Below are 23,710 nucleotides of genomic sequence, written 5' to 3' on the forward strand. Positions count from 1 at the left end.
TAGCTAGCTAAATCATTGCAAACGTGAAAGTGAGACCAATAATGACTAGCTAGCTGTAAATATTCTCAATTCTCAATATTCTCACTTTAGCTACTACAAATTGGAAAACCAATAAATAACAATCTCATTTTGCTTGATCATTCATTATATTCATATACAGTTTGCTCGATTACTGCACACTTTCAAAGATAACGTTGGTTTTCTAGAATTGTTGGAAAGATTGTCTAGTTGGAAAGAATTGTTGAGACCAATAATGACTAGCTAGCTGTAAATATTCTCAATTCTCAATATTCTCACTTTAGCTACTACAAATTGGAAAAGTATCATTTTACTTGATCATTAATTCATATAAAGTTTGGTTGATTCCTGCACACTTCAAACATAAAGTAAGTTTTCTAAAATTGTTGGAAAGATTGTCTAGTTGTTGAACCAAAATTAAGCCTCCAAAGTATATTTCTACAGCAGAGTTTCAATGAATGCTACTGCTTGAAGATTGGAGAAAGATCAGGAGAATGGTTCATACGGCTTGAACATTTGCTGAACGTGCTGGAGTTAAGGTAACCAACAAACAATCATGCTTTAACAATTTTCAGTCGATATTTTAATTAATTGTTTACAGTGACCAAGTTCTAGATTTCATACGATTATTACAAGGGTTTATAAATCAACTTGAGTTTTATGCTTTGTATTATCTTTTAGACAAACCTCTAAAACAAAACTCTAACACTTATATTAATATTTAACCAAAGTATTCAATAAAATTGTCTTTAATGAGAATCTTTTACAAATGAATTGTTTGCACTATCTTTAAAGATTCTTGTGATTCTAGGTGCTGCAGACAGGAGAAGGATGAGGAAGATTGTTCATGAGACTTGAGTATGCGCCGAATGTGCCGAAAATACTGTGTTGGAAAGATCAGGTAAATATCAATATCATTTTGCTTCATCATTCATTCATGTACAACTTTTAAAATTGTTGGAAAGAATGTCTAGTTGTTGAACCAAAATTAAGCCTCCATAGTATATTTCTACCGCAGAGTTTCAATGAATGCTACTGCATATTGGAGAAAGATCAGGAGAATGGTTCATACGGCTTGAACATTTTCTGAAAGAGCTGGAGATAAGGTAACCAACAAACAATCATACTTTGACAATTTTCAGTCCATATTTTAATTAATTGTTTACAGTGATTAAGTTCTAGATTTCATAAGAGTATTACAAGGGTTTATAAATCAACTTGAGTTTTATGCTTTGTATATTATCTTTTAGACAAACCAACTTGAGTTGATAAGGATAGAATCAAACATAGTCTATAAGAAATTTTTTGCAGTGAATATTACTCCTAATTCTCTAAATTCTAGCTGCTGCCTACTATCGAGAAACGAAAAGATTGTTAAAAAGTACGTCCTTACAACAGTAACACAATTGAGGTAGAAAATAATCTCATGGTTGTTTTTCTTTTATTAGTTCCTCAGATTTTCTATTTGTATATGATTTCCAATTTTGGTCTTCACTCTACTTTTCTACATGGTCATTTTTTCATGACTTGTTTATCATTTTCAAAGTTAAATTGGGTATTCAGAGATTGGCTTAAAGGATCTTAAAATTTAATGTTGGATGAACTCCCATTTGAACTTTCTCAAATATTTGTTTGAACAAGCTAAGAAAATTCTTTGATGAAAAGTGTGTCATCAAGTATTATTTTTCAAATTAACAGACCCTGAATGAAGAAAATCTTCTTACAATAAAAGAACATGAATGATATGCTATGATAATGAGATTCATTATCAACCATTGTATTTTTCAACATACACAAACATATCTCTAACTTTGATGTATTGAAATTTATTTAGATGGCGAGTTTTCTAACTGATTTGGCGAAGACCTATGTGGAGAAATTGATAAATGGGTTGATCGCAGAGTCAAGTTATATATGTTGCTTCACGTGCATTGCTAATGATTTTGAAGAAGAAAGAGCAAGATTGGAAATACAAAGCACAACTGTCAAGCAACATGTTGATGTGGCAACCAGTAGAGGAGAAGCTATTCAAGCAAATGCTCTTTTTTGGAAAAAGCAAGCTGATGAGCTCATTCAAGAAGACACCAAAACAAAACAAAAATGTCTTTTTGGATTTTGTCCTCATATCATATGGCGATATAAAAGGGGAAAGGAACTGACAAATAAGAAGGAGCAAATTAAAAGATTAATTGAAACTGGAAAGCAACTTTCAATTGGACTCCCTGCTTGTCTTCCAGGCGTTGAACGTTATTCTTCTCAATACTACATTCCTTTTAAAAGTAGAGAGTCAAAACGCACAGAGCTTTTGGAAGCATTGACAGATGACAGCAACTATATCACTGGATTGCAAGGGATGGGGGGTACCGGTAAAACTACATTGGCCAAAGAAATTGGTAAGGACCTTAAGCAGTCCAAGCAATTTACTCAAATCATTGACACGACAGTGTCATTTTCTCCTGATATCAAAAAGATTCAAGATGATATTGCTGGACCCTTGGGATTGAACATTGATGACTGTAATGAATCAGACCGATCCAAAAAACTATGGAGCAGATTAACCAATGGTGAGAAGATTCTTCTAATATTGGATGATGTGTGGGGAGATATCGATTTTAATGAAATAGGGATTCCATACTGTGACAATCACAAAGGCTGTAGAATTCTTGTAACCACGCGCAATTTGGGGGTTTGCAACAGATTAGGATGCAGTAAGACAATTCAACTGGATCTCTTATCTGAAGAAGACGCATGGATCATGTTCCAAAGGCATGCTGGTCTAAGCAAAATTTCACCTAAAAATTTTCTTGAAAAAGGCCGTAAAATTGCAAATGAGTGCAAAAGGTTACCAGTTGCAATTGCTGCTATAGCCAGTAGTTTGAAGGGCGAACAACGTCCCGAAGAGTGGGATTTGGTTTTAAATTCCTTGCAGAAACATATGTCCTTGCACGGTGTTGATCCTGAACTCCTTACAATTTATAAATGCTTTCAAGTGAGCTACGATAATTTGAAGAATGAAAATGCCAAGAGACTATTCCTCATGTGTTCTGTATTTCGAGAAGATGAAAAAATTTATACTGAAATGCTAACCAGAATTTGCATAGGAGCAGGCATTTTTGGGGAAGATTGTGGCAACTACGGAAATGCTCGAAATCAATTTGTTAGATCCAGAAATAAACTAATAGATTCTTGTTTATTGTTGGAAGTGGATCAAAGCATGGTGAAAATGCATGACTTGGTTCGTGATGCAGCCCAATGGATAGCGAACAAAGAGATTCAAACAGTGGAGTTGTATGATAAAAATCAAAAGGCAATGGTTGAAAGGGAGGAAAATATTAAATATTTGTTATGTGAAAGCAAGCTTAAGGATATGTTTTCCTTTAAGCTTGATGGTTCCAAGCTTGAGATTCTAATTGTCATTGTGCATAAGGATGAAGATTGTCAGAATGTGAAAATCGAAGTCCCAAACTCATTTTTTGAAAATATCATGGGCCTTAGAGTTTTTCATTTAATCCATCATCATTATTCTAAACTAGATCTATCATTACCTCATTCAATTCAGTCATTGAAGAATATTCGATCTCTTCTTTTTACACGTGTCAATTTGGGTGACATCTCTATTTTAGGAAACCTGCAAAGCCTTGAGACACTTGATTTGGATGGTTGTGAAATTGATGAATTGCCTCATGGAATCACAAAACTAGAGAAACTGAAATTATTGAGCTTGAAAGATTGTGAAATTGCAAGGAATGATCCTTTTGAAGTGATTGAAGGATGCTCATCACTTGAAGAGTTGTATTTCACAGGTAGCTTTAATAATTTTTGCAGAGAAATAACTTTCCCGAAATTTCAAAGGTTTGATATTGGCGACGGTGTGTCAATTAACGAATCATTATCAAAGTGTTTCTCTGTTTTATACCAAGATGATGTTTTCCTATCTAAAACAACACTCAAATACTGTATGCAAGAAGCAGAGGTTCTCAAACTAAGAAGAATCGAGGGAGGGTGGAGGAATATCATGCCTGAGATTGTTCCTTTGGATCAAGGTATGAGTAATCTAGTTAAGCTTCATTTACGGCACATTTCACAACTACAACGCCTCATTGGTTGTACTAAAGTATCAAAAGTCTTCTCCAAGTTGGTTGTACTAAAGCTGTATGGAATGGATAGTTTGGAAGAATTATGCAATGGTCCTCTTTCCTTTGACTCTCTGAACAATTTAGAGAAGCTGTCCATCAGATATTGTAAACATTTGAAAAGCTTATTTAAGTGCAACATAAACCTATTCAATCTAAAGAGCGTGTCATTGGAAGGATGCCCGATGTTGATCTCCCTATTTCAAATAATTGATGATAATGAAAGCACAATGTTTCAGAAACTGGAAGTTCTTAGTATTAAGAGATGTCCAGAACTTGAAATAATACTTCCGTTTCAATCTTCTCATGATCTTCCAGCACTAAAATTCATCACAATAGGAAGTTGTGATAAGTTGAAATACATATTTGGCCAGGATGTCAAACTTGGTTCCCTCATAAAAATTGATCTTGATGGTTTATCAAATATGATTGACATTTTCCCTGAATGTTATGGTGCCATGACTTCACCCATTAAGAGGGCATCTTCCATTTCTGGAGATACTATCAAGCCAGAAGAACAATCAGACCCAATCAAATGCAACATATTTTCATGGACTGATATATATTGCTGTGGTAAAAAATATGGGAACAAATTAAGGAGTAACATAAGTACTGAAGTCCCATTGGTTTCTCAAGATCAACCGCCGGATAACTTAATGGTAACCGTCTTACCTTCTTATGTGATGTTTTTCTTTTTTTTGTTCTTTTTTAATAAGAAACTATTGATACATTCTATTATTTTAAAAAAAATATTTTTAAATTTAATTAATATAATAGCAAATCACAAAATACCAAAAAGTGTTCACTAATGTACCAATTAATAATAGATTTTTTCTACTAACACCCTTTCATAATCTAGTTACACACCAAAATGACCAAATATCCTTATCCTTGTGAAATTAAATTTTCAAAATCAAGCAATTTTCACGTGAACTGAAGTAACGACTTTGAAAGTCCGCCATTGAAGAATTTCTAAAAAAAGATCTAAAGACATTCCAACCTTTGTTGGGTTTCAAACCAATTTTGACTTTCCATTCACCGGTTTCACCAATTTTAAAGCCTAAAATTCCCAATTCTAAGTTCAATTTTCTGTTCATGAAGATTTAAATCACTCCATGGAAATTTCTCTTTGGAAATCCATCTGGGTTTTTCCATTTATTGAAAAATTTCCAGATCTTTGGTTTAGTTTTATGATAAATTTCCATTTATCAAATGTTTAATAGCTTTGCATTAAGTTAATTATTATAGATAAATAAATATAAGCTGGTCTGTCGGACTTGTATAGTAGGAGAGAGAAAAAATTACAATATATAAAATAAAAATAGAAAACTGATTTGTTTTATATAATTGCAGGAATCAAATTCACATCCCCTTAACATATGGGAACGTGCTCAATGTCTTTCAAGACCCTCACATGTGTTGTGCAATGTTAAAGAGATTACACTGATCAATGTTTCAAAGATGAAATCGTTATTTACCCTATCTACTGCTCCAAGAATGTTGTTGGAAGTTTTGATAATTGACAACTGTGATGAATTGAGGCACATTATAACAATAGACATTGGAGATCATCATGACATCACTAATGGCAATAACCGAAGCACTGTCTTCCCAAAATTAAGAGAACTCCAAGTTTATAATTGTGAGAAATTGGAATACATAATTGGACACTTCACTGATGATCATCAAAACCACACTGAGATTCATCTTCATCTTTCAGTATTGGAGACCTTCGTTCTTCGCTATCTGCCAAGTTTAGTCGGCATGTGTCCCAAACAATATCACACAACATTTCCAACTTTGAAATGGCTTGAACTCAGAGAATGCCCCCAGTTTAATATAAAATCTATTGGTGATTTCATACCTCATCATTCGGTAACAAGATCTGGTACAACCATCAAGGTATCCATCCTTGTCTCTATATATCTTTGTTGTTTGTCAATTTACTCAATGATTTTGATCTTACATGAAGAATACCATTGGTTCAAAGGTAAGGTCCACCTTTAGATCAGATTCATATTAGAAGGGTCATTATTAAGTTTTAGAAAGAAAAAAAAAATAGTGGGTCCACCTTTGTGATAATTCTTAGTGATAGAGAAGAGAAACTAAGTGATTGCCACTTAAGTGAAAGACCATGGCAATTACCTCTTGAGAGATCGTATGTTCCGAGTTGCCACACACTTCACGTTTAGTCGTCCTCAATATTTTAGGTTCGATTCTCCGTAATGTCAATTTGAATGTGCTAATTTAGCTTATTAAAAAAATTAAATAGTTTGTACCAAAAAAATAATAATATTATTTTTTTTTTGAGGGAAAAAAAATAATAATAAAATAATAATAATAATAATAATAATAATAATAATAATAATAATAATAATAATAATAATAATAATAATATTAAATAGCCATGTTTCCCACCATTTGGGCTTGTAGAAGGAACTCATCATTTATTTACCATAAGCTCCATTTAATCCATTTAGGGTTTGGATGAATGACATGTGGCAGAAAAGGATTCAATGGTTCAGATTTAAAAATAAACAAAAAATTTATTTATTTTTTTTAATTAAAACTCAGAGACCTTCTCTTTCTCTTCTTCTCTCGGTATCCACCGCCAAGCCTCCCGTCGATCAAACACAGCATCTTAACATACCAGACTCACTTATATGAATGAATTTTAACATACCAGCATCTTATTGCTGTGTTAATACGACATCTTAACACAACATCATAATATTTCCCCATAATTTTTCTCTTCTTCTCTCTTACCCGTATTATTAATTTGTCGTAAGAATCTTAACAAGCAATCCTGTTTTTTAGAGATGAAAGAACGACGGTGATTGGGATGAACAGCGGCGCAATCGATGGATGGTGGTGGTGATGAGAGGGGAGAGGAAGAGTTCTGACGGAAGAGAAACGTAGAAGAAGAGAAAGAGAAGCGTTTCTGAGTTTTATTTATTTTTTAATTAAAAAATAAATGTTTTGTTTATTTTTAAATCTGAACCATTGAATCTTTTTCTGCCAAATGTCATTCATCCAAGACCCTAAATGGATTAAATGGAGCTTATGGTAAATGGAGCATACCCGGACTCATTTCCCGTACATAGTCATGTTTTGTTAGCCTTTTTCTCCATCGATCTCCATTTGTTGTTGACCTTTCGTATTTCTCCAAAAAAATTCGCCTTATGTTGACTCGCGATCCTTTTTTCACAAACTTTATTTTCCGCCATTAACACCTACTTCTCTTGACAAATTACATTTTTGAACTCCAATATGACCCAAAAATTTGGACGGAAGAAGGTGCGAGGAATAAAGCGAAGGAAGATTTCCATATATGAATGATTTCTAGGTGTTAAAACTAAATATTATATTTCAGGTACTGAATCATGTACAACTAATAATGTGTTTATGTAGTAAATTTTAAATTAACTATACTTTAATGAAACGACCAGGAAGAAAGTAAAAACTAACAATACACAACAAGGAAAAGCAAAATTAGGGAGAGAAATTAATGACAGAAAAAATAAAATCTCTCACAAATTTTTTGGTCGTAAAATTTAGTGACGGAATTAGAGAGGGATTTCATGTTTTTCCTCACTAAATTTCCCTCACTAATTTTTATTTTTTTAGTAGTGATAGTTATCTATAAAAGTTAAGCTCTATGAAGTTTTAAGAAGTCAAATTTATTCATAATTGAAACTAAACTAAATAGATTATCCATATTATTTTTAATATATCTCTCTTTAAACCAACAAAATTGTTTGGAGTAGTCTACTAATATATTAATGAGCTAGCTACATATAAAACTGTGTTAATTATTCAAGATTTCTTTTTCTTTAGGGGTAGCCAAAAAAAAAAAAAATTGTAACAATAGATCTAAAGATTGAACTAATTTTGTAACAAAAAAAAATCGATTTTATATAGCTGGATCCAAACAAACTAAATTATTTTTTAAAAAAAGTTACTTTGATTACGGTAAACAAACACAAAATAGATTCTGATTTTTCATAAAATCTCTAAAAAATAATCTCTAAATTATTTTATGTCAAAATCACTTTTATTTTAATCCGTAACAAACGGGCCCTAAATTTTAATGGGAAGCTTTTTATAATGTAACAATATTAATTTTCCTGAAAAATACTTGTAGGTTTGCTACCAAGTTTTTATGTTTCCTGCAAAAGGTCAAACATATATTTTCTATGAGATAAAAATTCCTTTCTTTGAGTGAGCTACCTCAATTTTGAAAAATACTTGAGTTGTTCAAGGTCCTTCATTTCAAACTCTAATGATAACTTATCTTTAAGTCGTTGTCTCTCAGATAAATCATCTCTTGTAACAATAATATCATCAACATAAACAAAAAGTATAATTAGTTTTCCTAGATTCATTACAATTATATAGTGAAAAGTATTAGAGTATAGTGAGAAGATAACTTGCTCTCCAAGTTATGTCACGAATCATGGAATCCCAGGGATAAAGGTCATAGTGATCAGCTAGAAAGAGAGCGTAGTGATATTCATGTGAGAGATAACCATAGAGACTCATAGGAGAATCAATAGATTTGATAAAAGATATGTGAATGAGTACAAGAGTGAGGTATTTATTGGAGTGAGTTGGAGTAACTAACTCTAACTAACTTGCTTGCTCTCCAAGCTATCTTGATAACTTGCTCTCCAAGTTATCTTCTCACTATACTCTAATAGTCCCCCTCAAACTCAAAGTGGGAAAACTCACCAATTTGAGTTTGAAATACAATGAAAAATTACAATTTATTCATACAAGATTAACTAAGCAAACTAGGGGGTAAACTAAGTAAAAACAAAGACTAAGAGGAAAACATGACAGGCCCAACTATAGAAGGCCCAATTGAGAAGCTGGGATGTGTTGTGAATGCAGAAACACATTTCTCCCAAAAAATGCAATTCCAGGAGCTTTTCTCAAACGAGCTTTCTGCAAACATGAAAAAGGCACATCTGAACTAATACAACTTATCCAAAACATGCTTCTGGAATTCGCTTTTCCACAAATAGATTTTCTAAAAAAGTGTTGCTGGCTTCTTCTTCCTCTTAACAATCTTAACCAGCTTATTCCATAAGTGCTTTTGCAAACAACAGCTTATTTGAAACGAAATTACGAAACGCGATTCTGTGATTCTGTGATCTGTATCAAGAACTGATTCTTCAAAACAGCTTAAGATTTAAAGCAAATCCAAACGCTATTCAGAACTGAAACAAAACGCGATTCAAATTGATTCGTCAAGAACGTGCTTCTGCTTGAATTTTCCTTCTTCTGGATAAACTGTCTTGACTGCGATTGAGTTTGAAAACGAGGAAGACTGCGATTGAGTTTGAAAACGAGGAAGAAAGAGTATGTGGAACTGGAAGCGTTGTAGATGAAAGTGTACGATCAACAAGGCTTAGGGTTCGTTTCTTCCCTCTGTCCCATGGTATCCACCATAAACGGAATTGAATTGGTTGGAGAACTGCAAAAACAGAGAACAGCAAGAACGAGCCAATTCTTCCACCGGGATCGAAATCAACAATGAATTCATCATGGAACTCGAAAAACTGAACCTGATTGTTGACATCAGAAGCGAGTTGTTCAGCCTGTTTTCCGACGAACAACCACAAGGCGGAAGGTCTTGTGGCGTCGACGCCGTAAACAACGCTCCTCAATCTCACCGGAGCTGTGTGTGTGTGATGAATTGTTCCGAAGCTTCAGTGACATCAAAAACAGAGTCGCAATTCTTCAATTCAGGTTCAACCTTCGTTTTCTTGTCCTCTTGTGAAACGGCAAATTCAGAATCGTCGCCATCGACGATGTTGCTGCAAGGTTCAGAGAGAGCGAAAGAAATGTCACCAATCTTGATGGAAAATCCATCAAATTTTGGTTCGATTGAAGGGGCAGAAACCGAAATGATGGGAGAATCAAAACTGCCGAATCGGATGCAATCATGAGAAGCAGAAGTAGTCTGAAATGCAAAAGCAGAAGCTGCATCATCGGAGTCTTCATCAATGTCGGAAGCGGAAGCATCATCATCTTCATCCCTAGGGTATCGCTCTGATACCATGTTACAAATCATGGAATCCCAAAGATAAAGGTCATAGTGATCAGCTAGAAAGAGAGCGTAGTGATATTCATGTGAGAGATAACCATAGAGACTCATAGGAGAATCAATAGATTTGATAAAAGATATGTGAATTAGTACAAGAGTGAGGTATTTATAGGAGTGAGTTGGAGTAACTAACTCTAACTAACTTGCTTGCTCTCCAAGCTATCTAGATAACTTGCTCTTCAAGTTATCTTCTCACTATACTCTAATAAAAAGTTAAGAATATAAGATTTTTTTTTTTTTACTTATTCCTAAATTTGGGCATGGCATGTCTAAGTAGAGAGAAATTGTGAGTTTGAATCGACACTCTAGTATATCAAATATCTCCACAACCTTTTATCAACTCTGTTGTACTTACAGGACTTTGTTATTCTGATTTTATGCAGGAATCAAGTGGGAATGTGGAACATTTTCGCGCTTTAGAAAGTCTTAAGGAAATAAATGAACAACAAATGAACTTAGCTTTGGACTTTATTGAATTGATTGTTCTGCCTATGATGACATGCCTTTTTATGGGTCCCAAAAATTCGTTTTCCCTCCAGAACCTTACACGCTTGAATATCAAGGGATGTGAAAAATTGAAAATTGTTTTCCCCACTTCTATAATAAGGTGGCTACCACAATTGTTTTATGTGAGAATTGAAGAATGCAAAGAGTTGAAGCATATAATTGAAGATGATTTGGAGAATAAAAAATCCTCAAATGTTATGTCTACAACAAAGACATGCTTCCCAAAGCTACAAACACTTGCTGTAGTACGGTGCAATCAGTTGAAATATGTCTTTCCAATCTCCATATGTAAAGAGCTTCCCAAGTTAGGGGCTCTAATGATAACAGAAGCAGATAAGATGGAAGAAATATTTGCAAGTGAAGGTGATGATCACAAAGTGGAGATTCCAAATCTAAAATTTGTTGTATTTGAAAATCTACCAAGCCTCAGTCATGCCCAGGGAATTCATTTTCAAACTGTAAAACATCGTTTCATACATAATTGTCAAACACAATCTCTGGCATCATCATCAACAATAGACTTCGAAAATGATATTTATGGCTTACGTCCTAACCGCCCGTATGACTACGGTACACACTCTATCCAATATTTTTAAAACTATTAAATGTTGGCTGTCAATAACTACATATCATGCATTAATATTTACAGCAAATAAAAACATACCATTAGGTTAAAGGATATAAATAACTGAATCTTCTAAAATGTAAGGGCACTTGGAGTAACCTATCTAATAGAAAACTTTAAAAGTAGACAATATTGTATGTCTTTGAACTTGAAAATGACTATTTAGAGTTAAAAGTAGTCGTTTTGATTTACTTTGCTATAGATTATGAATTGTACGAGGATTTGGAGAATCGATTCAAGCAATTACATGATGAGTCCAAAGGCCACGACACTTGTAATGAATATCCAAGTTCAGAAATCACTGAAGTTCAAGCATCCGGAAACGAGTTTACTTCTTCACAGGTCAATACTATTCTATTTATTCAACCTAACCACATATGAATACAATCACTGAATCAAACATTTTATTTTTATGCAGAAAGAAATGGAACAAACACCAGAGACAAAGCATGAATTTGTTGAAAATGTCCCTCGTCAAGCGATGCCATCAGTAGTAATAATACCAACAAATTCAGAAGTAATTTACAGGCCATGTCAAACTCTTTTGCATATTCCTCTCCAAATAAATACATATTCAATAGTCTAAGAATTAGCTACTAATGGATAACTCAAGATCACTAATTCATATGTTTCTATTACAGGTGTTGATGAATGAATACCAATGTCCACTTGGAGAAACTGATGCTATCGTCAAACCTTCTCCAGAAAATAATGTAATATAGTACCACCTCATTGTGCATATAAAGCTAAAAATGAAACATTAAAAATATGTTGCAACTAATTTACATTTTCATGTTATGCAATCAGTTGGAGGGTTCAACATCAGAAAAAAATGTAGCATCAACTTTGTCCACCATTACAGAAACAACAAAGAATGAGCTACCTATACAATTAGTTGATTCTAAACAAAAGGCATTTCCCCTCATTTTTCTTGTATTCATTTTTACTCGTTTTCAATGCAGGAATTGAATTATACCATCAACTTAAACATCCATTTAATTTTAAGCAGGGTATTGAAAAAAGTGTTGAAGATGGAACCACATCAGCTAATGCCAAAACAATAAAATCATCACCAGGCCATTTATCTACTTCAAAGGTAAGTTTATTTTATGTTACGAAGCCTTCAAATTAACATGAAAATGGGATTGAGCCAATCAAACGTTGTAGAGAAAAAAAATGACACAAACATCAAAAGGAAAACAAGAATTTTCTGTAAACATGCCATTTTTTTGCGCAGATAAAAATGAAATATACATCAGAGACAGAGCATGAACTTGTTGAAAATGTTTCTGATTTAGAAATTGGTGTACCAACAAATTCAAAAGTGATTTCTACGCCGTGTCGAATTGCGTTAGATATTTAATGGATGTAATTAATAGTTGAAAATCAATAATGCTTATGTTCTTGTTACAGGAGTTGATAAATGAACAATCGATGGAGCAGCAACGTCTACTTGGAGAAACTGATACTGCCGTCAAACCTTCTCAGGTAAATCATGTAATATCGTACCATCGCATTGTGCATATAAAGCTAAACAAAAGGCAGTTTCCTCATTTTTCTAGTGTTCTTTTTGACACTTTGTCAATGCAGGAATTGAATTATACTACAATCTTAAACATCTTTTTAATTTTAAGCAGGTTACCGAAATAAGTGTTGAAGAAGGAACTAAGTCATCTAATGCCAAGAGAAGAATGACATCATCACACGTGAGTTTATTTTATTTAACAAAGCCTTATTAACTTCGTCATGGAATTGGAATGTACATCATTAATTATATCTTAAATTTGTGTAGGAATGTGGTGAAGGCCAAATAGCCATACCTTCTCCTCCTATTGCCATAACAAAGCCTCTTACCACTCAGGATGTTGATATTAACATTACTGATCAAGGTGAAGAATCTTTGGATCAATATTATTTTCTTAAGTTACCTCATAACCCTTTTAATTTTGAAATTTAACTCTCTTCTCTCACACCTTTTGTTCAGTTTCTGTAAATGATGATGCTGTCATAAAAGTAACCTCAATTGTTGAGGAACAATTATCTAAGGATGTTGAATATAAAGTTTCAGAATCTAAGCCATCTCCTATCATTCCTTCGCCTCAAGAATTTCAAACTCCTTCAATGATATTCAAAGGTATAGATTTTCTCCCTTTATTTTATTTTTAAAACATTATTTGGTTCTCAAGATTGACTAATTATTCTTTCCTTTACTTTCAGGAGACCCTTCTCAAAATGTTGAAGATTTAAGTTCTTCTTTGTTTATCAAGAGTGAGCTTGAGCAACTAGTCTCCAAGAATCATTTGGATTATGAGAACTTATCTCTCTTGACTGGTTTCCTTGTTAAAAATCCTTCTGTTCATTTAAAAGACAATTCACTGCGTAATAGATACAAGGGATGTGCTTACAACTTACTGGCTGAGCTATTGAAATTCCTTGAAACTCATAGTGTCTTGGATGTATTAGGATCATGCCACTCTGAATTTGTGGAGCTACTACTAGATGCGCGCAACTTTGGTTTCGATAAGGATTGGTTGGATAGTGTTGAAAGGCGGGCTATGTTTCCTGATATACAAATATCTCAAGACGCCATGCAAAAATTATTGGAGTCCAAGCAACAAGTTACCAAGGAAGTTGAAGTGTTGCATTTAAAGATAGAGATTTTAAGTCAACATGTGGAGGATCTTAAGCATCAGTTGACATCCTCTAAAGCTGTTTTGAACAATATAATTCAACAAGAGGCGGTTTTAAGTGCACCTATTGGCTATTAGACTATATTTTCTAGTACTTCTATTCCATCATTGCTGCTTTGTTATGCTTTTCATTGTGGGAACCTTTGTCCTTCAATATTGTTTATTTCTTGGGTGTAACGTTTCGTCGTTTCTCATCCGAAGTGAACTAAAGAGTCTTCTTATGTTTGTGTATTGAAAACTATTATTGATATTTGTATGTTACATTGATGAAGTTATTTTACTGTATTTTCCATACAATATGATTGGGAAATTTGTATTATGTGGTATTTTGTGGTAAATCAAGCACCCAAACACCACATCACACCTGTCACTGCTCATGTTTTTGGTGAATTTGGCACATTCAAAATATTTTTCAAGGTATCGCACTACCTGAAGATGTTTAGTTTGCAGGATCTTCAACATTCAATAGATTAAGATATGAGATATGCTGGTTAAGTATGATGGATGAACAGAGCCTCTAGGAATCTATATTTGCTTTAATTTCTTTGCCAATGTGAATGATATGAAAACCATTTCAGAATTAAGTTGATACTTGATATAAAGAAGAGCAATCATATATATGTAGTCACTGATTTAGTCTAAGTTTTTATTTATAGCTGATTATTGATGTTAAGAGCTTGAAAAGTTGATAATTATAGAATTTGCATGTGTTGTTCATTTAAGGAACAAAGAAGGTAACTCTAGGAATTAAATCTCATGGCGTCTACATATACATGACTGTTTGTTCAATGAACTCCTTAAATCTTATATTTTTCAATTCAATAAGGCGTCTTTGTTGACTGATTTCTATGTTAAGTATCCTTATTTTTTTAAAAGAAACATTATTGAGTAATAGATACAAGGACTATGCCTACAACTGCCTAGCTGAGCTATTGAAATTCCTTCACACTCAGTATGCTTGATGCGTTAGACTTATAGCATGTTTGGATATGAGTTTGGGAAGCTACTCCCGTGTTCCAAAGCAATGTGGACGTGTGTTTTCGCCGTGGTTTGCAAAGTTTCCAAACACATTATTAGGTGCATAAATTTGTTGATTATTATAAGATGGACGCAAATTTTCATTTAATAAGGTTTTGATTGGATGGTATCAAAAAGTGCGCTTTGTTTCTTGATTTCCAGGTCTCTCAAGATGAATTGCGAAAATTGTTAGACTCAAAACACATTTTGACTCTATAGCTGAGGATTTTAAGCATTGATCGGCTTCTGTTGAAGATGTTTCAGAGAGTATCATTCAAGTAGAGGCACGAATTGTATTGATCATATTTTACTGTTGTTATATGATATTAATTATTACATACTAGCTTGTGAGGAGGACAAGCTATGTTATTCTGAGTTTTAAGATATATGGAAATTGAGATAGTTGGAAGAATAAGTGATGCTAAAATATTATAGTTGTAACATAATGCAAAGTGATTTAGACATGTTGTCTTTTATATGCTTTATGTATTGTTTGCTTAATTTTGGGTTGAATTTGGATTCTATGCAGTAACTGCAAGACGTAATTATTGATTTTGACCGTCTGATTACAAAACAATTGTTAAGATTATTAAATAATCAAAGGTTTATTGAAGGGTTAATAGTGTTTTTCACCCCTGTAATATATGTCATTTCCGGTTTTCGCCCCTATAAAATTTTTGGTTTGATTTCCACCCTCGTAAATTTTTTTTTTTCCGGAAAACACCCTTTTTAGGTCATTCAAAAAACTTTTTTTCAAGAATTTTTGGTTTTTGAATGACCTAAAAAGGGTGTTTTCCGGAAAAAAAAATTTACGTGGGTGCAAATCAAACCAAAAATTTTACGAGGGCGAAAACCGGAAATGGCATATATTACAGGGGTGAAAAACACTATTAACCCTAAAGGTGTAATATGAGTCGTCGGATAATCGCAAATCGATAGGCAAGATCAATTAATTTGTATAACTGCGTGCTTTTTCTAGTGGAGTGGATCCAAATGGGTTATCAAGATCAATCATGTATTTTTGTACTCCACTCCATTTAGAATATAGATCTCATTAAGAGTTTCTATTATCTCATCCTCATGTTGCTACAAAAATTATGCTTTTCTAGTTTTATCAAGATGTTCTATTACACCATGGGTTGTTATTACCCACTGAATCTATTTTTTGAAATCTTCAGTCATTTAGGCTGAGTTACCATCACTCATGATTTTTAGACATTAGTATTATCCTATTGTAAGTGTTTAAGACATTCTTTCTACACATTGAACGATTCATGAAAATTATTCGTCAACACATCATATTTTGAGTAACTACAAAACCAGTGTGTTTCATTTCATTGGATCGATGCACCTAAAATTGGGGGAATGAAAAAATAAATGGCATTGGATGGAACGGGTTTTATTGTACTACATTCCATTTTATTTTATTTTTTACGAAACCAAACAATGGAATATGGTTTTATCTCGCTCCATTTTACTCCGCCATTTTCCATCAATACAAACATTGTATTAGACTTTGTTTACAAGTTTGGAGGAGAAGGTAGCTTTGAAAAAAATTATAAGTCATTTTAAGAAGAAAATAATTGTCATAAATTATAAGTCACTTTACAATATTAATGAATTAATGTTATTTTCGTTTCGTATTATATCCTTAACTATTTATTACTTTATTTTGCTTTTCAAATTCTTTAAATTAATTTTCCGATATAATTTTTTTAAAATATCAAATATATTATCAAAATATAGATTTGTCATGACCCACCACAATTTAGTAACAAGGATCTTCTAACTGAATCATGACCGTCGGTGGGTTTTCTTTAGACTTGGAATTATTACAAATGTGAAAGTGAGACCAATAATTGAATTGCTTTATATCAACAAGGATGACTAGCTAGCTGTAAAGATTGTCAATAATGGAAACATCACTTTATACTACAGTGTTGAACAAGATACAAACAAGATATTTAAATTCTTGTTCTCATCGTGGGGTATTGTTTAGATGTGTCTAGAAAGCGAGCTGAATCTTGCAACTCAATGCAGTTGATCAAAATCGAACCTATCATAGTTGAGGAATTACAATTGTGGAAACTCAGCTGACCTCGACTAATTTCAGCTTCCATAATCCACTCACCCATTAACAAAAAAGATTTATCCTTAGCCAATAAAATTGTGCTATTGAACGATTCGTGGAAAATTATTCATCAATGCATCATATTTTGAGTGATGAAAGGTGGATTTCTCGGATCTCATCATAAGATCCCTCATCATAATACATTAATACCCTCACAAAAAATTATAAGAAAAATTATTCATCAACACATCAAATTGAGAAATTACAAAAACTTGTGTGTTTCATTCCATTGGATACATCTAATTGAGGGAATGAAAAAAAAAATGGTATTGGATGTAACGGGTTTCATTATACTCCATTTTATTTCTTTCATTTTTTTTACAAAATCAACCAATGGAATATGATTTTACCCCCCGCTCCACCATTTTCCATTGATACAAGTCTTACGTTTTTTTATGAGTTTAAAGGGGAAAAGTGAGCTTTGAAAAAAATTATAAGTCGTTTTGAGAAAAAAATTGTCATAAATTATAAATCACTTTACAGTATCAATAAAATATTAAAAGTCGTTTTGAGAAAGAAAATATTTAATTTGCATACACGACAATGTAAGTTCCTAAAATATCTTTGGAGATACGTTTTATGATTTGATTTGATGAACATCCTACCTTAGATGACTAAATCTATATGTTGATCTTATATTTATATTTTAAAAAGATTAAAAGATAAACATGATATATCATGTTGTAATTGTACAAACCTTCCGAAGACTTGTAAATTTAATATTATGTTTCCTAAAATGTCTTATTTATCACATTGTTCTTTTAATTTTTTTTCTTTCTGAAATATCAAATATAATATCAAAATATTGATTTTTACCTCCAAAGTCTTTTCTTCCAAAATTCAACTCGCAAAACTTCTAAAACTCAATATTTCACTTTTCAATTATTGCATCATTTTCTTATTGTATGAATCCATGTGTGTTGTTTTTAGATTTCCAAAGTGTTGTATTTTGGTTTTCCAAATTCTATTTTGAAAGAGAATATGTATCGAAGTTGTTAGTTGAGTCACGACCAAGTCGCTCTTTTTAAGACGTTTTGTGGCACTGCCCAAAATAGTGCAAGACAGACTATTAACCACACTGCCTTCAGGATAAAAACAAGTCCAGCTACAATTGTGCGGTCAACTACTGACTGTAGAAAACCGTTCGAGTATTACACCTCCAATATGGTATTAACACCACTCTTTTAATATTGAAACCCATATGGTATTGCGACCACTCTATTATAGTGCTGAGACCACTCAAATATGGTGTTACCACCATTCTAATTTTTAACTTCTACAACAATGGTACTATGACAACTCAAATATGGTGTTACTACCATTCTAATTTCTTCAAGAATTGAAGAAGAATATATTTTTAAGATCATTCTTATTATACCGAAAGGGGACTATGATCTTAAGATATTATTTATTCTTAAGAGACATAAATAATTGAAAGGACTATGCTCTTAAGACCATTCTTAATTCCGAAAGGACAATATACCGAAAAGGGATTGTGATCTTAAGAGAACACTTTTAATTTCGAAGGGACAGAAAGAAAAAAAAAAGATAAGGAGAAGAATAGTTCGTTAACACAAGCTGGAGGGAGAAGAGAGAAAGAGTTCTCGACAAAGGGGTGGGAATAGGCCAGGCCAGACTTTGATAGGCCTAAGCTTGGCCTACAAAATTTTTTGAATTTTGCTCTTCACCCTGCACATTTTGCTCGCGCCCTGCAGCCATGCCAAAATTACCCTTGCGCAAGTTAACTAGCGCAAGTGTTAATCACTACGCCACTTAACTAACGCTGCGTGAATTAACTAGTGCAGCGTTAGTTAACTCACGCTACGTGCTGTCTTAAACAAGGCAGAGCACCTCATTTCCTCATTTCTCATCTAAAATCTCAAAAAATCTCAAAAATCTCTCTCAAATCACCCAAATCCAAAATTCCTTCAAGTTCAAATCAAACAACACTCCAATAACAAGTAAGTTTTCATGATCAAACACCATTAACCTTTTATGTTTACATGTTAGATTTTTTCTCTTAAATTAGAAAAATTTTAGATTTAGAGTTTGTTTAAATTTTGGTGTTTTTGGCAAGAAATCATACAATGTTTACATGTAAATGACTTGTGTTGCTTAAATGTTTAGATGTTTGCATGTTTATGTTGTAGTTTTGCGTTTTAGAGAATTTTTTTAGATTTAGGGTTTGTTTAAATTTTGATTGTTTTTGCAAGATATGATACAATGTTACATGTAAATGAGTAATATTGCTTAATTATTTAGATGTTTGCATGTTTATGTTGTAGTTATCATTTTTAGGGTTTGTGTATAATTTGCACTCCAAGTGTTTGATGAAATGTTGGAATGAGTTTTTCATTGATTGTGCTTAATTTCTTATTGTGTAGATTTGAAGCAATGGCGGGGTGGATCGATGTTCATGCAGAATTCAACGGCGGAGAACCTCAGAGGTTGAAGGTTCGGTGCCTTGATGTAACGTTAAGAGGTCTCAAGGATCAACTGAATGAATTCAACCAAGGAGTCAACCCCAGAGACACGAGGAGGGTGGAGTACGTCCGGTATAAACGTCCAACGCTCGACGAGGGGAGGGTATCATTCACTTGGGTGGAGTTAAAGAATGACGAAAACGTGACGAGCATGTTTTGGGAGCACAGCATGTTCCAGTGGATCGATACGCGGGTAGCGTTGTTGAGATCAACTAAAGATATTATCAACAGCGTGATTCCGCCAGAAGATCGTCATTAGTTAGGGTAAGGTTCATTCCAACTACAACAACTGTCTTACCTCTGAAATGGGGTAATTCAAACTTGCCAAATGGCCAGGACTCAAGCATTTCGCTCGGCATTCATGTTTTTCCTTTGAAAAGATTACATTTGTAACATCCCAGACTGCTTACAGGATTGCCGACTAACCCCACAAACCAACACGAGTCTTTTCAGCATGCTTTGTCCTCACTCACATGCTTATCGGGAAACTTCCCGGTAGGTCACCCATCCTAGTACTACTCCAAGTCAAGCACGCTTAACTGTGGAGTTCCTATGGATTGAGCTCCCGAAAAGAAGATGCATCTTGTTGATATGGGTAGTACCTAACAATTCTTATAAGCCTTCCTTCAACCATGTAGTCACATACCTACACGGCCTCCGGATCCCTCTCATTCCGATGTGTTTCGGTTCCTACTATTGTCGTGGGGGTCCCTTGCGGCTTAAACTGTTCCCCTTAGGTCGGGAACCTTTCGTATCCACCTAGCGGGATATCGAAAGCCACGACGTGGGTGTTACATGCCCACCAGCTTCCGCCTGGTTCGTCCCCGAACCACACTGTACTGGGAGAGGTCTGCTCTGATACCAAGTGTAACATCCCAGACTGCTTACAGGATTGCCGACTAACCCCACAAACCAACACGAGTCTTTTCAGCATGCTTTGTCCTCACTCACATGCTTACCGGGAAACTTCCCGGTAGGTCACCCATCCTAGTACTACTCCAAGCCAAGCACGCTTAACTGTGAAGTTCCTATGGATTGAGCTCCCGAAAAGAAGATGCATCTTGTTGATATGGGTAGTACCTAACAATTCTTATAAGCCTTCCTTCAACCATGTAGTCCCATACCTACACGGCCTTCGGATCCCTCTCATTCCGATGTGTTTCGGTTCCTACTATTGTCGTGGGGGTCCCTTGCGGCTTAACTCGTTCCCCTTAGGTCGGGAACCTTTCGTATCCACCTAGCGGGATATCGAAAGCCACGACGTGGGTGTTACATAACATATGGGAACGTGCTCAATGTCTTTCAAGACAATCGCATATCTTGTGCAATATTACATGTATTAGACTGAAGAATATTTCAAAGATGAAATCAGTATTCATCCTATCCATTGCTCCAAGAATGTTGTTGGAGACTTTCACAATTAGTAAGTGTGATGAATTGAAGCACATTATAACAGACATTGGAGATCATGACAACACTGGTGGCAATAATTGGAGCACTGTCTTCCCAAAATTAAGAAGGGTCGAAGTTAAAGATTGTGAGAAATTGGAATACATAATTGGACACTTCACTGATGATCATCAAAACCACACTGAGATTCATCTTCATCTTCCAGTATTGGAGACTTTCGATGTTCTCAATCTGCCAAGTTTAGTCAGCATGTGTCCCAAACAATATCACACAACATTTCCAGCTTTGAAAGAACTTAAACTCAATAACAGCGGGGACGGTAAAATCATCAAGGTATCCCTATTTTGTATATCTTTGTTGTTTGTGAATCTAAACTTGATGATTTTATGTCATCATATATTTTTAAATGATTTTTTTATAAAAAAGTTCCTCCACATAAGTTTCTCAGTTTTTGTTACTTTTTATATTTTGATGTTTAAAAAGTTTATATTTCATTCATCTCATGCTAAACATTAATTGGTTTTGAACCTTCAATCTTTGGACTCTCAATTTTTATTCGTGGGAAGGGAAAAAATGAGTAAAAACCCTTATTAATACTTTGGATCCATGGGTTGGTTTCGATTAGGGAAGGTGTTAAGCACCCAAATCGACTACGGTATTTCCGTAGGAACCTCTTGCCTACTTTATCTTGTGCTAAATTCATTTTGCTTATTTGAAAATTATTGCCTAAGAGTCTAAGTGAAAGAATGGGGGGAGAAGAAGTATGGTTTTGATTATTTTTATTTGATTTGGAAGGAATAAAATGTTTTGCCTACATATCCACAAATGGAATCAAAATCATTTTAGTTCTCTCTCAAAAATTATTTGGTGGGTTAGATTGATTTTAACATTTTTGAAAATGGTTTTAAGAATAGATAAGAGGCCTCAAGGCATGAGAGAAAAATAAGATGAAGTTGGTTGATTTTAATTGCAAGAAATCCAAGTCTAATATGGATGTTAAATTGATTAAACATTTGATTAAGAAAATAAAAGGAAAAACACTTGGGTTAAAATCCAAGGCTTAATTGTGGGGGAGTATTAGGAAAATACTTTTGGAGTTTGACATATTTGATTTTTTTGAGATAAAAAGATTTTTCTAAGCTAACGGTAACCTCGCGTAACGGCGTAAGATAAAATAAGCGTAAAGCGGTAAATAAAGTGGTTAATGTCGGTGCATGTGTTACTACATTATTACATAACCTTTAAATACATTCTATGGTCTCAAGAGAAAGTAAATAACAAGAAACATAAAGTGCATAAATTAAATTACATTATTTCCTAAATACACACTAATATAAAAAAAATGACAAGAAGATAAATATGCATGCAAGAATTTTAAGCCTAAATAAACTAAAAAACAAAAATATATGAGATAGAAATTAAACCATTAACTAAACTAACTAAGTAATATACAAAGCATGATAATTGAAACACTTATATAAAAAAAATGCTTGGAACACCAATAAAGATGATATATCAAAATAAAAAGGTTTTAAAATCAATTACAAATGAAAGGAAAAACAAAATATGCGAGAAAAATATTTTTTAAAAGAAATAGGGGGTGCATGAGTGAAACAGCGGAGGTGTAATAACAACCAGCATATAAGACAAAACTGTGGGACCCATTGGTCAGGGGGGAGAAGTCAACTTCTTCTCCCCCACAACAACACAAGCTCACGTTGCCATGAGAGAAAGAAGAGGTATCATGAACAAAAATTTTGAAAACCCAAATGGTCACCAAATCTCACAAACCACCGTTTTGATTGGATTTTCTCACTGATCATGAATCCAAGCTTAGATTTCACATAGGAGATTTGTATAAAGAGAAAAGTGAACCACAACTTTGAACTTGAAAAATCAAAAATACAAAAAACAGTGAATTAAGAAAAATTAAATAAAAGAAAAGGTTCACAACACTTCCAAGGGTATCAAATCATCAAAACCCGCCTTAATTGAGCCTTGAAATGGTCTGACTCACTATCACTTTTTCTTGAGAAATTATTTTGAGTGTTTTTTCTTGAGTTTTTGAGTGTTTTTGGTTTGTTGGAAGTTTTTATGAACTTTTGGTTGAAGAATGGTGAAGTTTCATGGAGAAATAAAGATTTTGGAATTTTCAATGAAAATGGTGGTTTTGGCAACTCGAAATTTCGGACCCCTCTCTATATGAGTTGTTGGGTACTTATAGAGGGAGTGACTTGGTCACCAAGAGTGCAAAAGTTAGGTTAAGTGGTGGGTAAGAAAGGGTAGTTTGGAATTTTGCAAAAAAATGAGTTCTTGGAACTTTTTTGGATGATTTTTGGTGGTGAGTGATTATGGGTTGGATAATGATGAGTTGTTATATGTAAAGAAGAATCTAGATGCACAATTTGTGGGGAAAGAAATGAAATGAAAGTGAAATGTGCTTTTTTTGTGAATTTGTTAAAGTTAGTGTTTTTTGGTATTTTTGAAAATGAATTTTGTGACTTTGAAAATAATAAAACAAAATGGTGTAAAGTTTGTGATTTTTGTAATTAAAAATGTAATAAAAATGAGAGGAATTGAAATA

The 23,710-nt window shown here is 33.6% G+C and overlaps 1 protein-coding gene across 1 annotated transcript; it reads left to right on the forward strand.

Annotated features, from left to right (window-relative positions):
• The first annotated feature begins 249 nt into the window (after positions 1–249).
• On the forward strand, positions 250–14,249 carry LOC146939332 (uncharacterized). The gene is made up of 17 exons (XM_085757427.1): positions 250–386; positions 466–557; positions 830–919; positions 1,037–1,124; positions 1,853–4,810; positions 5,505–6,053; positions 10,647–11,340; positions 11,598–11,737; positions 11,814–11,912; positions 12,037–12,108; positions 12,203–12,307; positions 12,405–12,491; positions 12,809–12,883; positions 13,033–13,101; positions 13,188–13,284; positions 13,380–13,529; positions 13,613–14,249. The coding sequence occupies exons 5-17, from the start codon at positions 1,853–1,855 to the stop codon at positions 14,161–14,163; spliced, it is 5,646 nt and encodes a 1,881-aa protein (XP_085613553.1). The 5' UTR covers positions 250–386; positions 466–557; positions 830–919; positions 1,037–1,124; the 3' UTR covers positions 14,164–14,249.
• Positions 14,250–23,710: the final 9,461 nt, after the last annotated feature.

The sequence above is a fragment of the Medicago sativa genome, chromosome 3 (assembly GCF_051527215.1).
Source record: "Medicago sativa cultivar Bolivia chromosome 3, Bolivia_mono, whole genome shotgun sequence".
Lineage (NCBI taxonomy): Eukaryota > Viridiplantae > Streptophyta > Magnoliopsida > Fabales > Fabaceae > Medicago > Medicago sativa.